The 16,363-nt window shown below is 41.9% G+C and overlaps 1 protein-coding gene across 2 annotated transcripts in view; it reads left to right on the top strand.

The window, feature by feature from the left end:
- B4GALNT4 (beta-1,4-N-acetyl-galactosaminyltransferase 4) overlaps positions 1 to 16,363 on the top strand; it is a 60,770-nt gene that overhangs the window by 24,060 nt on the left and 20,347 nt on the right. For both annotated transcript variants that reach the window (XM_075837613.1, XM_075837612.1), the window contains exons 9-16: positions 3,552 to 3,630; positions 4,223 to 4,289; positions 4,372 to 4,506; positions 7,020 to 7,129; positions 9,263 to 9,363; positions 9,544 to 9,620; positions 14,656 to 15,769; positions 15,914 to 16,203. In XM_075837613.1, the coding sequence (XP_075693728.1) occupies positions 3,552 to 3,630; positions 4,223 to 4,289; positions 4,372 to 4,506; positions 7,020 to 7,129; positions 9,263 to 9,363; positions 9,544 to 9,620; positions 14,656 to 15,769; positions 15,914 to 16,203 (1,973 nt within the window). The remainder of the gene's footprint in view (positions 1 to 3,551; positions 3,631 to 4,222; positions 4,290 to 4,371; positions 4,507 to 7,019; positions 7,130 to 9,262; positions 9,364 to 9,543; positions 9,621 to 14,655; positions 15,770 to 15,913; positions 16,204 to 16,363) is intronic.

Consider the following 16,363-nt stretch of genomic DNA (forward strand, 5'->3'; position numbering starts at 1 on the left):
ACAACTGGGCGGCGGTCCCTACGCTGTCTAAGTGCACAGGAAAACAAACAGGGAACATGCAAGGGAAGGGGCAGTAGCCACGGAACGCCACGAGGAAACGGAGCGGCGAACGGACAGTCAGGACCAGGACGAAGAGAGTACACCCAAGCGGGCAAGGAGACAGAAGCAAGCCAGGGGCAAAGCAAAGCAGGTCAAGCAGAACTGCAGCAAGGCAGAAGCACGGCAGAAGCAGGCTGGAGCAAGCAGCAGTGGGACCAGGAATCCAAAAGAATTACAAGCACTGAGGGAGAGAACAGGGCAGGTAATAAAGGACAGGGGGCGGAGCTAACTCCGACAGACCAGGCCGCGATAGGCTCTCCCACTCCTGAGCCTGCCACCCTGGTTGGTGGGAGATGGTGTCAGTCGAACAGGTCTGGCCTCAGGTGTGGATTGATTAATCCCAGGAGTATACCTAGATGAAGTACCTGGCAGATCCCTAACAATAACATTGATTTATTTTAAAAGAAATTGCCTTCAAAAGTGTACATAGCCTTTAAAGTAAACCCCCCCCCCCCCCCAAAAAAAACAAACTACTGGTTATAACTAGTAATTGCAGTTAATTAAACCATTAAACCTAGAAATGTATGATAAAGGTAAACAATAGATGTATCCCCCCCACACACACACTGTTTGCCAGTCTGCAGGATTTTATGCATATTCCTGAAACAAATAATCTTGTTACTCCGGGGTTAATCTCTTGCTGATCTGTTTCATTTTCGACTTCGGATCGGCTGGGGGGGGGCTTAACGATTTATTTGTCCTACTGCAGACTGGGCACGGAGGGAGGCTCCTACTGCAGCCAGTTGTCTTACAACCAGACACAGGGTTGTGAGGTGGGGGAGGGAGGACATATTTTGAGCTTCTGGGACACAAAGCGATTTCTTTATATATTTACCAGTTTTAATTGCAATATGAGACACAATAGGATCAATAAAAAGAGGAGATTAAGGCTATGTTCACACGGAGTATTTTGGGGGAGGAATATCTGCCTCAAAGCTCCAAACGGAATTTTGAGGCAGATATTCCTCCCCCAAAATACTCCGTGTGAATAGCAATTATCGCGCCGTTTTTTGCCCGCGGCCATTGAGCGCCGCGGGCATAAAACACGCTTTCTCCTGCCTCCCATTGAAGTCAATGGGAGGTCGGACGCGGAAGCGCCCGAAGATAGGGCATGTCGCTTCTTTTTCCCGCGAGGCAGTTTTACTGCTCGCGGGAAAAAGACGCCGACGCCTCCCATTGAAATCAATGGGAGGCGTTCTCGGGCCGTTTCTGCCGAGTTTTGCGACGCGGTTTCCGCGTCAAAAAACTCGGCAAAAGACCCCGTGTGAACATAGCCTAAGAGAGGAGTTACTGGGATATTGTTTTGTGTGTGAATTTTCTATGTTTAGTATTCCTTTACTAACAAATTGTTATTTATAAATCGGATTTGTTATCATACTTTGCTCTCCTGTAAGGACGGTACTGTATGGGGAAAGGTCCGCTGCACTATTACCTCAAAAGACACAAAAAAACATTTCTGCCGTTTTGCACATAGCAGCTAACCAAGAATACTGCAGACTCAAAGTTATAAGTCCGCTGTGTTCATGAGGGGAGCGCTCTTCACCAGGGTTATTGATGGCTACCATCGTATGATGACAGATCCACATTATGGACAAAAATGTGTTATTATCAGTACCTTTTCTTCACTTTAAGGAAATTCATCGTTCATCGGCCAATTTTATAGTTTACGCTGCAAGAAATATTATTGTTGGCAGGACATCTCCCTGTGTAAACCGGGAGACGTGCTTCCGACATGATGGTAATGCATGGGGACAAGTGATGGTAGTAACAAATTCTCATGCCCATACATAGCTCCTTGTGGAAGGATCAAATGAGCGCCGATCAACAAACTATCTCGTTGATCGGTGCTCGTTTACACGGCCCATGTCGGGCCATGTAAGAGGTCCTTAATGTGTATGGTCAGCTTTAAGATCCAGCAGGGTCTGGAAATACTGTTTTGGCACAATTTGATACAAAATGACATAATTTAAATGCTTTCTGTAGTAGCAGCGACCAGTCAAAATAAATAATGTCGCGTTGTCCCGGGAGATAAGACCTTATTCGTTAAATTCCAATCCCACCCTTATCTCTACCACTCCATTCCATTGTCAGATGGTGTTTGGAATGGAGATGGATTGGTTTTCTAATAGACAGGGCTAAAGAAAAACTTCCACTGCTGTTCACATTTAATTTGCTGAAAGGGTTCATTCACAACTCGAGAACTCAATAACTTTTATTCTAAAGAGAATTTATTGGCTTCATTATATTCTTTATTGCAAGTTTTATGTGTGTTTCAGTAATTACATCATTATACAGCTTTATCTTTCTTGCCATAGAGTTTTGCCACAGAGGTACATCCCAGATATAAGTGCATCTTTTGCTCAGAACTGTTTCTACCCATGAGCTACAAAAAAAATATTTTAAGGTTTGGACTATAGTTAGTTTAAGCAATATATTTAGTAAAAAAAATGAATGGGAAAAAAGGTCTCCATAGAATCTTCTAGTTCAGGGGAACTTAACTATTTTTAGTGAAGGTCGATTTATCTGGGTCTGCTATCAGGTGAAGGTCCGAGCTGAACACCAACATACGGGTTGGATTTGCCATATGTATGAACACAATTCATATGGGTTGGATTTGCCATAGGCAATTCCGACCCATGGATATGTAGCCGAAGTCCGAGGCTTATCTGCCACAATGCCTTTTGTAGAGAGTGCCACCCACACAGTTCCCCCTGTAGATAGTGCCACACATAGTGCTACTTGTAGACAGTGCCACACAATGCCCCCTGTACATAGTGTCCCCATTAAGACATAGTGCCCCTAAACAAATAAAAAAAACTTGTACTCACATAGCCTGCAGCCCATGAGACGCCGAGATGGGACCTTTTCCGTAGTCCAGCGTGATGCAGTGACGTTATTACTCAGGGATCCTGTTCCAGCGTCTTATATGCTGCAGGACTAACGTGGCCTGTATTCTAGTAAATAGTTGAGAACGGAGCTGATAGCTCCCTGCTCCGCCATTGTATTCAATTGTATCTGCGTGCTGAGGAACCTGATACAGTTGAATGTGGCAGTCACCCGGGGATCCGCCCCGCAACTCCACTGGTCTGGACAACTGCCATCCGTGGTTCGGGTTCAGACCGCAGTCCACCAGTTAAGGAACCCTGTTCTAGTTTATTAACTTAAGGATACTTACACAGCCAGAGTAGAAGAAAATAGGGAACTGGGAGGAAGAATGTATAGTAACGCTATAATCAAAATGTATATGGATTTTTGGAGAGTTTGGTGGCAACCACAGTGAGCAATGTAATGGCTACCATTAGTGGTTATCAATCAGCCTATGTCACCTGGGTAGCAGACCAACATAATTATAAACCTTTTTATTCAACTGTTTTTTAATGTGATTAAATAGTTACTGTTCCTGTAATAGTATTATGTAGGAGAGTTAATACACTCAATCTCCTTTTTATCAGATTGATGAGTTCTCGTCGATATTACTTTGAGCTTCTTCACAAGCAAGATGATCGAGGCTCTGACCATGTGGAAGTAGCTGTAAGTATCGAAATCTATTCCCACAACAAGTTGAGAAAGTTTTGAGGTCTACACCAAATTTAAGGTTTCTATAATGTAATAGGCGGTTTTTCTTCCCGAAGTTAAAGGAGTTTTATAAAGACAACCCCTGTCTGTATGTCTTGTTCGAGCATATTGACATAATGGAGGGAGGGCCTCGTTTTTGAACTAGTGGCTCCTGTTCTGGTGGACTCCAGCCATCATTGCAAAGACAGCCAGTCATCTGAATGGCTTCTTTGTAATACTATAATTTCCTGCAGGAAAAATGCCTAGCTTGCTGTGGCCACCCCCTGGCTAAATCAGCTGTTTGCCCAGAGTGGTATTCGGGGTGGTCTGCTAATCACGCCAGGGGCCGCCAACTGATGGGGATTGTCTCTGATTAGAATGCTCCTTTAAGCACAACCTTCTACCCCCCTTTTCCCAAGTCATACTTATAGTCTCCTAAAAGCCTATGTATATGGGGTGCTCTTCTGTGGGGTTCTCATTTTAATATATCGATATATATATATATATATATATATATATATATATATATATATATATTTATATTTTTTTTTTTAATCTGTATTTTTAGTGGCGCCTTTCTCTCCCAGGGATGAGGTTTGAAATTGTGGACTCTCAATACTTGTCTTTATATGCAGGTAAGTCAATGATGTATATAATCTGCTATTACAGAATTTCTGATGTGCTTTGGATCTTCCTCAGCAAGTTTTTCTCTTATAGATGAGACGGCTTATAAAATGAATGAGATCTCCCACATCCCACAAACATTTTCCAGTGTGATTGACCATCGCTTGGCCAGAGAGGAACCCACTGTTGATATCTTGAGACCAGATCATCGAGACACTTTTTATATGAGTAAGTGTTACATAATGTAGTGTTTTACAGGTAGGTCAAAGTGCACTGAAATCCGCAAAATCAATAGAGGGATTTTTAAAATTGTGGTGCAAATACTATTTGTTCTAATGTTACAGTCCAAAGTGTAAACAGATATACTTAAAGAGGAGCTGTCTGCTCTCCGGACATGTTTCTTGTAGTAAATAAGTGCTAAGAAAAGATGCTCCAGCAGTGTTATTTTATGGAGAATGCAAGTTTTTACTATGAAATGTCTCTTGAGAATAAGGTGATCACAGTGTCCCGCCTGCTGGGATCCCCAGCAATCCTCTGTAATCCATGGGGAAAATGGCAGTAAGTGATCCATATGTCTGCAGCGCCACCAAAGGAGAAATTAACCAATACACAGTGCCCATTCATATCAATGTCTTGTCAGTGTGATACAGGACAAGTCCTCCAGAGCGAGAGTCTCTTTTTGTAGACGCTCACCACTCTAGCCAACTAAGAATTCCATAATTGGGTATATGAAAATGGGTTTTATAAACTGGATAAGCCCTTTTAAAAGGATTGTTTTAATATAAATATTCTGTTTCTAGTTCTCCTATTAAGGGAATTTTGGGGTACGGAGCCCACCCTCTTTTGGCCGAAGCAAAGAGCCTCTGCAAACAAGGGCTTTCACTCAAAAAGTCCACAGTGGAGAACCACGATTTTTAATGGTCACAGTGTAATACTTAAAAGGGTTATCCGTGACTTCTCAAAATTGGCAGCAGGGCAGGGGATGGCATCACATAATAGACAGATACCTACCCCCCAAGTGCCTCCAGCTCTAAGGTCCTGTTCTCTGCCACTTCAGTCCCGACCAAGCGCTTACCTCAGTGGCATGTGACTGAAAGGCTTGTGACCACTGCAGGATCCTCTGGGACCGGAGCAGAGGCTAATTGAACCTCAGCGCTGGAGCGGTGCGCCCTTCAGGATGTAGGTATCTGCTACTTTATTATGTAATGCCATCCCCTGCCCTGCTTCGAATTTTCAAAAGTCCCAAATAACCCCTTCAATACCTAAATTTCCTTGCAGTTTTAGTGACTCTCCCAAAACTGGGAGTCCCAGGAGGCTCAGCTTCTCCACAAGGCACCTGTCCCGTATGAACGGACAAATTAATTTATTAATAAAATATCTCTTACCATTACACTTTTTTTCAAAGTATCTAAATGACCTGCGTCTTAAGTAACATTAGGCTATATTCATATCTGAATTCGGTATTCTGGTGTTCTTCTCTGTCCGAGGAGCAGAACAAGGGAATAACCGGAAGCGCCGGTTCTGTTGCACCACGGACACCATTGGGGGCCGATGAAACTTATTGACTTTAATGGGTTCCATCAGTTTTCCCTCGGGACGACTGGTTTTAATAAAATCTGAATCAATGGAATCTATTTCTTCTGATGTTTTCGCCAGAATCTGCAACGGATGCCCCTAATGGAGATGTAGATGTGAACTAGACCTTAGTCATTTGTTACATTGCTTCTATTTATTTATAAGTGGCATTAATTCCAGGGTCCTGAACATATAAAATATAGAGGGCTTTAATACATAACATTTAAGCACAATACACATGAGTTTTCTGATCGACCGACTAGTACAGGAGGAGTGAGGGCCCAGCTGACAAGGCAAGGAGACAGTAGGTGAGGTCAATGGAGGACAGGTTGTAGACTACCCTGTATGTCCTGATTCGTATTTTGAACTGAATTTATTGGGCAATGGGTATCCAGTGAAGGGACTGGCACAGAGGAGAAGCAGTAGAGGAACAAGAGGACCGGTAAATAAACTGGGCAGCGGCTTTGAGGATGGATTGAAGAGGAGCAGAAGAGTTAGATAGGAGGCCACAGAGGAGGATGTTGCTGTTTTCTAGACGGGACATGATGAGGGCATGTACAAGCAGGTTCATTTGAGTGTCATCAGCGAAAAAGTATTTAAAGCTATTGGATTTTATGAGCTGTACTAGACTAAATATATAGGGGGAATTCAAAAAATTGTATACGCTAGAAATTTGCGGTAACAATTGCGAGTTTTGTGCCATTTGCGCTGCTCGTGCCACTTTTCATAAAAAGTGAATGGGGCTTTGTGGAAGAGGCGGAGTCAGAAACTGGCGCAAGACTTCACATTCTGGTGCGCTAGCGGCCAGAGATGCGCTTAACTACTTAACAGACGCGCGCCTTTTAATAAATTAGGCACATTTTACTCCAAATTGCTTTATATTAAGACTATCGTATGAAACGCCAATCTTAATAAATTCCCCCTTGAGGAGAGCAAGGGCCCCAGGACAGAGCCTTGTGGGACACCCACAGAAAGAGGGTGAGATTAGGACGTGGTGTGTGAGTGGGAAACAGTAAATTAACGAACGGTTGATGAGGCAAATCCATTAAAATGAAGTTGTTTCACATTTTTATTTTACTAGAAATTATTAGAGCAAAAATCTCTACCTAGCCGCTTGTATAACATTCTTCTGTATGTGGAGTATAACACCTAACATCTCTCTGCAGTCCCTATGATTGAACAATCCAAAGTGGAGAATGTGCTGGTTCCCTGTGCATACAACCCCACTTATGTGGTAAAGGATTTTCCCATAGCCCGTTACCAAGGCCTGCAGTTTGTAAGTGAACGCTGAATAACTTTCACTGCATATACATAGTTACATAGTTACATAGTTAGTACGGCTGAAAAAAGACACATGTCCATCAAGTTCAACCAAGGGAAGGGAAAAGGGAAGGAAAAATTTCTACACATAGGAGCTAATATTTTTTTGTTCTAGGAAATTATCTAACCCTTTTTTAAAGCCATCTACTGTCCCTGCTGTGACCAGCTCCTGCGGTAGACTATTCCATAAATTCACCGTTCTTACTGTAAAGAAGCCTTGTCGCCTCTGCAGCTTGAACCTTTTTTTCTCCAGACGGAGGGAGTGCCCCCTTGTTTTTTGAGCGGGTTTTACAAGGAACAGGATATCACCATATTTTTTGTATGTGCCATTAATATATTTATATAAGTTAATCATGTCCCCCCTTAGTCGTCTTTTTTCAAGGCTAAATAGGTTTAATTCTTTCAATCTTTCCTCATAACTTAAATTCTCCATGCCCCTTATTAGCTTCGTTGCTCTTCTTTGTATTTTTTCCAACTCCAGGGCATCCTTTCTATGAACTGGAGCCCAGAACTGAACTGCATATTCTAGATGGGGCCTCACTAATGCTTTGTAAAGTGGCATTATTACATCCCTGTCCCGTGAGTCCATGCCTCTTTTAATACACGACAGTATCCTGCTGGCCTTTGAAGCAGCCGATTGACACTGCATGCTGTTATTGAGTTTATGATTTACAAGTACACCCAGATCCTTCTCAACAAGTGAATCCGCCAGTGTAGCGCCCCCTAGGACATATGATGCATGCAGGTTGTTGGTACCCAGATGCATAACTTTACATTTATCTACATTAAACTTCATTTGCCAAGTGGACGCCCAAACACTTAGTTTGTTTAAATCTGCCTGTAATTCATGAACATCTTCCATAGTCTGAACTATATTACATAGCTTGGTGTCATCTTCAAAAATAGAAATAGTGCTATTAATCCCATCCTCTATATCATTAATAAATAAGTTGAATAATAGTGGTCCCAGCACTGAACCCTGGGGTACACCACTTATAACCGGGGACCATTCAGAGTAGGAGTCATTGACCACAACTCTCTGGATACGGTCCTTGAGCCAATTCTCAATCCAATTACAAACTATATTTTCTAAACCTATAGTCCTTAATTTACCCATTAGGCGTCTATGGGGGACAGTGTCAAATGCCTTTGCAAAGTCCAAAAACACTAAATCCACAGCGGCCCCTCTGTCTAGACTTCTGCTCACCTCTTCATAAAAACAGATTAGGTTAGTTTGACAACTTCTGTCCTTAGTAAAACCGTGCTGGCTGTCACTTATAATGCTATTTATTGTCACATAATCCTGTATATAGTCCCTCAATAGCCCCTCAAACATTTTCCCCACGATGGATGTTAAGCTTACTGGTCTATAATTACCCGGGGAAGACCTAGAGCCCTTTTTGAAAATAGGCACCACATTTGCCCTGCGCCAGTCCCTTGGCACTATACCAGTCACTAGAGATTCTCTGAATATTATGAAAAGGGGGACAGAAATAACTGAACTAAGCTCTTTAAGAATTCTAGGGTGTAACCCATCTGGTCCTGGGGCCTTGTGCACATTTATTTTATTTAATTTAGCTTGGACCATCTCTACATTCATCCAATTCAGTATATCAACTGATATATTAACAGCACTGGCACCGGCTACATCAGCTGCTCCTTCTTCTGTTGTATATACAGAGCTAAAGAACCCATTTAGTAACTCTGCCTTCTCTTGATCCCCTGTGATCAACTCCCCATTACCATTATCTAGGGGTCCTACATGTTCAGACCTTGGCTTTTTTGCATTTATATGCTTGAAGAATTTTTTAGGATTTGTTTTACTATCCTTGGCCACCTGCCTTTCGTTTTGTATTTTTGCTAATTTTATTACATTTTTACGGATTTTATTAAGCTCTTTATATTTTACAAAGGCTACAGCTGTACCCTCAGATTTGTATTTTTTAAATGCCCTTTTTTTGTCATGTATTGCCCCTTTCACAGAAGGTGTAAGCACTCTTCTTTTTTTTTTTTTCTTTTTTATTATATATTTTATCCCATTTCATTGCTGTATTGCTGTTTTTATATATATATATTTTTTTTTTTTTAGGTTTACCTCACTTTCGTCTACCCAAATGATTTTACACGCCTTACCCATATGGAAACAGAAAACAGATGCTTCTACCGAGAGTCCCCAGTGTACTTGGAGAAGTAAGTTCTTTGTGGCTTGTACTGACCTGTCTCTTGGCTCTGATACACTACATATATTCTTTCCTCCTTCCCAAAAATGACCATGTTTCAAAGCCACAGTCCTGCTTCCTTTATAGTCACTGTCACTGTAGTCACGCATATAGTACAACAGAATATAATTTTATGTTTTTGTTCCCTAAGGTTTGGATTCTATAAGTATATGAAAATGGATGACGATGATTCTCCCCAAATGCCATTTCTCTTCTTCAATCGTCAGCGTATGTACAGAATGTTACTAATATACCCTGTTTTCCACTCTTCACGGGCATTTGAGAAATCATGACTCGTGCCCTTTTCGAAGTGTTCCTTGCCATTTTATTCTTTGCCACTGCTGTACCATTAATTTATAGCTGAAGAGTGTCAGATTTGATAGTATTGCAATATACCGTACGAAGTGAGTATGTGAAAAGCACTTTTAATCCAGACATTCTATCCTCTTAGCCTAGACTCACCTGTCATATATTTGTTCTAGTGTCTTTGGGATATTTTAACTGTAGGATTTTTAAAAGTGATCGCCTATCGATGGTATAAGTAATCAATATTCGATTGGTGGGGGTCTGACTCTCGGCACCCCTGCCGATCAACTGTTTGAACAGTTCGTGGCAGTACTTTGAGCGCCGCAACCTCTTTATTGTTTACATGATTTCCTTCTTGTTTGTACTTGAACGCGCTGTTACATTTGTAAGTGGCTGTGCATGGTATTGCACCACTATCCAAGTTACTTGAATAGGACAGTGGTGTAATACCTTTGAATGTAACGGCACGTGCAAGTACGAACCGTAAGGAAAACTAAATAAACAATGAAGAGGGTGCAGAGAGTCGGACCCCCACCGATCTATTATTGATGGCCTATCCTAATATCCTTAATTTAAAATACCTGGGTAATCCCTTTAAAACTTGAAGTGTACCTCTAGTTTCACTGGCGCTGGCGGCCGTTCTGCACACAGGTGCTATTGAGATGAGCAGGACGCTCTGTCTCCTACTGCAGTTATGAGCCGCTGGCAGCACGGACTATAGACAGTCCGTGCTGTAGTTAGAAGCCAAAACGGTAATACAAGTTATTTAGAAAAACGATTATTGTGAACACTCCTGCACTATAATCATTTTTCTATATATTGTCAGTGAAACTGGAGGATCTCTTTAAGTCTTACTAGGTGGAATTTCTTTGACTTTAATTACTACTGATATTGAGATATTTTGCCCTCTGGCGGCAGTATAATCAGACGCTGTGATTTATAATATGGACATTGGAAAGATCTTTTATACACTGTATTGCTGTTTGTTTTGGTTAATCCATAAACCGTAAAATTCTATTAATCCGGCACCCAGCGATCCTGAATTTTTGGTAATCCGTCATGCAATAAATATAGTTTCCTGGCGGATTACTGGGGAAAATCACCCAGGTGGGTAATTGTGTCGTGGAAATCTATTAACCAGCAGGAGGTTGGGGGTAATTGTGCTATGTAAATTATCCTGCATATACACATGTAAAATGTATGTGGTTTAAAGTATTCCAATAGTTCTCACTTTCTAATAATCTAGTACCTCATCAGTCCTGAGGATTCTGGATCATGGGACTTTTAATGTACTTATTTTTGTGTATAACTTTTTTTCTCCCATTTTGATATAGGTTTAACTGCAGTAGTAAATTTAAAAAATAAATACAGGAGGACTTATCTGTACTGACCAGTATTTATAGATGTAAAGATCAAAAGCTTTCAAATTACTATGCAAAAGAAGTACGAGGTTTTGCTCTTACATGCCTTAATATTCATTATATTATAAAGAGCAGATTTTTTTTTTAGCCTTTAATTCAGATTTGGCTTTTTAATCCGTGAAATAAATCAGTGAAAAATTACATCAACATGCAATGATCTCCAACAGGAACAGATGTCTGGTCAGACAGGCTGGCGGTCTGTGGAAAGAACAGGGGAGGGGTTTGTGATGTGCTGGCTTTTGCCACCCTATAGAGCAGTGATGCCCAATTGGCCACCCTGGTGTTCCTGCTGTGCATCGCAAGCCCCGGGTTAAGGCCGCTTCTGTAGGGTAATGATCAGACTGGGGCGCTCCTGTATTCCAAGTACTCTGTCCAGTCATAAAGAAAAGAAGAGTTGTTCATCCCTATGTTCTGCAGTGTGCCGTCTTTCCGATTTCCACAAGTGTGTGTGTATATGTACGTGCATATGTACTGTATGTTTATATATGGGCTTGTGTATATATGGGTATATTTACAGTCTATGTTTACTCCATTTGTTTTGCGAAAAACAAGAATAGATCACAGAAAATCAGTTTTGCTAAGTTTTTTTTTTTTTCCTCAAAGTCCAAACCTGTTTTTTTGCAACAACAAAAAAAAGTATATCACGAGCACTGCTGTGTGCCTGAGTTGTATGTGTTTTTAGGCTTAAGGTGGCCATACACATTTAGAAGAATATTGTCCGAACCCGCCGATCATCGGCTGTTTATGGCAGAGTCCTGACTGGGGGAAGATCAGGATTGGGCTGCTGGATCTCTGCATGCCCAATCCTTTTGTTTGTAAGAAGATAAGCTGCTGCCAGAGGTGTCTGTCAGCGACTTCTTCCTATTGAGAACACAACGGCCAAGCTGAGCATTCATGTGTATGGGGAAGTTTGGAGGAATAGCGAACGTTCGTCCGACAGCTTTCTAAAGTGTATGGCCAACTTTAGAATTGTCCCAGGGCTGGCTAAATGTGAAGTAAAGCCCTCTGATGGCTTAAAAGGGCCACATTTCAGGCCCCCAATATGTATTGGTTGACCACCACTGTTCTAGAGCTTCCCATAGACAGTCTTTTTGGTTTTTATGCCATATAATGGATAAACATCAGATCTTTGCAATGCTTGTACAATTTATCATTCATGTTTTAAAATATTCCTGGGTCATCGTTTAAGGGGTTTTCCAGTGACAAGAAATTGTTGGCCTATCCTCAAAATAGGCCAATCCGCTGTTTTGAAGGTGAGAAGTCTGTTTTCAAGTGAATGGGAGAAGGCTGTAACACTGTGAACCGCCACTACAGGTGTGTGGGTGAGTCGCAGTACAAAGCAGGAAATAAATGAAGAGGATGCAGTGCTCACATGTGCGCCGCGACTCCATAAAAACAGCAGATCGGGGGTGCCACGATCCTACGATCAGATACTGTCATAAGTATTAGTATTCGTTCGTGTGTGTGCCATTTTCAGTACACAATTGTGTATATATGTATATGATTGTTCAGGAAACAATGAAATTGTCATAAATCATCAGTGCATTTGATATATACATTTTCCTGAAATGGATTGCATGCTGCTGAAAAAAAATATTGTATTGTGTAGGATGATGTTGAAAAACATCCCGCACCTATCTCTAGAACAGGGCCCCCTAATCCCCTTTCTAGCTTTTTGTGCTCACGCGGACTCCCGTCACTTTCTGATGGTCGTGAATTGCGGAAACAGCGTAACTCGCTGAGCTGCGTGGTTTCCGTAACTCCCATAGTAGTAAATGGCAGTTACGGAAGCAGTGACGCATGCGAGCTACACTGTTTCCATAACTACTATTCAGTTCTATGGGAGTTACGGAAACAGCGTAGCACATGAAGCTAGAACAAGGTTTAGGAGACCATGTTCTAGAGAAAGGTGCAAGTCCCAGGGGTGGAACCTGCATCTATCTGACGTTTATGACATATCCTTTGGATCTGTCCTAAATGTCTCTGATGGGAAAACCCCTTCAATGTCTTAATATGTCTTTATAGCAGTCGGAGCTAAGTTTTTCTGAAACAGTGCTCCAAATCCCCTGCTCAGATATAGCTTTAAAAGATAGCCTGTTGTCCGCTTGCAGCAGGGAAGCTTAGGATTTAATACTGGTTTAACGTATGATATTATGCACTAAGCTCCCCTGGCGGTGGCAACAATCGGTCAACATGTTCTCTTTTAAAGCTATGTCAGTGGAGGGGATTTAGAGCTCTGTAACCAAAAAACTGCGCTCTGACTGCTTTAAAGATATATGAAGATGTTAATCAACACAAAACTTTGAACCAATTTAGATTAACAAGAATTGTATTAAAGGATGGACATTCATTTTAAAATATGATTTGCCAGTCTGTGGAGAGGCATGGCATTGCCGCAGTAAATTCTGCTGCTTGTCGGTGATCTGAAACTAGCAAGCTCAGGTAGCCGCTAATAGAGCTTTACATCTCACATGACCGATTCCAAGTAAATGTAAGTTTATAATGGTAAATCATGGGTAAGGGTCAGTTTTGGGTGAAGATGTATTATATAGAGGCAGTCTGTTTTTAATCTGCTGTCTGAGCATGAACAAATTAAATGCATTCTAATTCCAGACTTTTAGATCCCGTCTTCTAAGTATTTCATTGTAATCTGAATCTTATATAAGATAGATCGTTAGCCAGTGTGAAATTCTTAGGGCTCATTCACACGCACGTGAATCTCGTCCGTGTGACGGCCGTTAAAACAACGGCCGTCACACGGACCCATGTATTTCAATGGGGCTGTTCACACAACCGTTGTTTCAACGGAGCGTGTGAACGGTCCGTTGAAGAATAGGACTGTATCGCGCATCCCTCCATAGACTGTAGTCTGTGGGGGACACCTCTGACATGGAGAACTGTAGTTTTTCACCTCTGAGGTGGGCTACGTTTGTGTGAATATAGCCTTAAAGTGGTATTCCCAAAATCATAAATTATCATGTTCTAATCGCTGGGGGCCCCACCGCGAGGACCCCCACCAATCATGTGAATGAGGATCCCAATCCCCAGATCCTCCTCACTGCTCGACCGCAGTTGAGGAGGACATTGAATGGGACCGCTTGACTGCACTCCATTTAAAGTTAATGGGAATGATGAGTACAGCGCTCAGCTCTTTCCGTCATTCTCATAGACCGTAAATGGAGCGGCTGGGAGCATGCTCGACCTCCGCTCCATTCAAGCTCCTCCTCTCTGCAGGGGGTGCAGTGAGGAGGACATGGGGTTTCGGGATCCCCATTCTCACGATTGGTGGGGGTCCTAGCACTTGGGCCCCCAGTGATCAGAAAATGATAATTTATCCTGTGGATAAGTGATAATTTATGATTTTGTGAATACCCCTTTTTAATGTGGCATTTAGTGAATATTAGAGAAAAGTTGTTAAATTGATATGTAACTGATTACAAATATTTATGCATGATAAAATGTATTTTGGTTGCATTTTTTTCTTCATCTACACTTTCTATCAAATCTTGCCTCAGTTTATAATTTTACTTTCTCAGACTTCATGGATGAAGATGAGGATGACTCACTGTTGCCTGGCATCTCACTGAAGAAAAATGTTAAGGAAGAGATGACAACTGATGCCATGTCACCCTCCCCTGTGGTTTCTCAGCACACCAACATCCGTTATAATGATTCTCTAGAATCTATGCCTATAATAAATTATAGCACAAGGTCCTCTCTCAGATCTCTCTTGTGGGCACCTAGGGAAAGTCCACCTTCTGCTCGCCGGGGAAGTAGGAAACGCTTAATGCCGTTGCTTGGTGGACAAGGAATTGGAGATGATCCAGAACCAACTGGAGGAAAATCTGTTCTAAGAACAAGAGAAGGAAATTATATTGATCATAGGACAAAGGGAAAAAATACAGGCAGTAGAGCAAGAGTCAGAGGAAAGTCAGAGGCTCGAAAGCGAGGCGAGAAAACAGAGGTGAGAGATAAACGTGTGAAATTACAAGAAGTTACAGAAAAACACGGCGATGTAAAAGTAAGGCCTAGTGACGAAAGCAAAATAGAGGTCGCCACCAAGGCAGAGAATGTAAAACAAAGCTCAAAGAACTCAAATAAACAAGAATCTGATAAAGTATATGTGACTCGTCTCCTCTCTGGAGTTAGAAAGTCTCGAGGTCAAGTCTTCCCTGGGATGTTGTTACCTAAACCTAAACCACGAAGAGCCTCTAGAGTTCATGAGCGCCATCATCTCCCTACACCCCCAAAACTGTCTCATGGGGGAAGACGATCTAGACCTTGGACTCCCCCTGATACCTCAGAACTTGGACTTTTCAGTTGGGAAGGTCAAACTGAAGTCCCTGGAATTTCCCTCCCTACCTCACCTAGTCTTCATGGCGGCCCTCCCTCACTTAGCTTGTCTTCAGAAGCCCCAGCAGAAGAATTACAGGACTATAGCTATGAGGAAGCAGAGCCTCGGCAAACCTGGCCAGAAGATGCCATTAATTGGCAACGTACATTTAGTGTAGGAAATGTCGATTTTGAAATGTTAAGGTCAGATTGGAATGATCTTCGTTGCAATGTGAGCGGTAACCTGCAGCTTTCTGAAGCGGAAACTGTGGATGTGGTGGCTCAGTACATGGAAAAACTCAATGAGAGGAACGGAGGGTGAGAGAACCATATTATTTTTGTCTTTATTCATTTGCGTATCTGTTTCCATGGTATCACCTGGATTTCTCGCTTGAACCAGTCCCTTATTTTTTACGTACATGTTAATTTTTTTATCATTTTCTTATCAATCCCCTCTTCTAGCATTTACACTTTACTTCGCATAATCAATGTGGAGAAGCGTCGTGACTCTGCAAGGGGCAACAGATACCTCATAGAACTCGAGCTGGAGGAGCAAGGACGTAAAAAAGTGAGACTGGCAGAGTACGTTTATCTTCTACTACACCGTGGTGCTGGTGGGGAAAGTGATGAAAGCCCTCCTGCAGAACCACCTGAAGTTTCTCCCAGTCCTTCCATTTACACTAAACCAATCTTGTGCCGCCCAGTCAGTTTGAACTGGAATCCTCGTGCCACAGTGCACTTTGTAGTGCCTGGTGAGTTGGTATTTCCTTGCGAGACTTTATTATAATTTGAATTTTTATTACATTTTAAATTGTTTATTAAAAAAATAATATATATATATATATATATATATAAAAAAAAAATTTAAACACAAAGCTTCGTAGGCTGCACGTAGAAATTGCCATCAGATGA

Source organism: Rhinoderma darwinii, chromosome 9, assembly GCF_050947455.1.
Source record: "Rhinoderma darwinii isolate aRhiDar2 chromosome 9, aRhiDar2.hap1, whole genome shotgun sequence".
Classification (NCBI taxonomy): domain Eukaryota; kingdom Metazoa; phylum Chordata; class Amphibia; order Anura; family Rhinodermatidae; genus Rhinoderma; species Rhinoderma darwinii.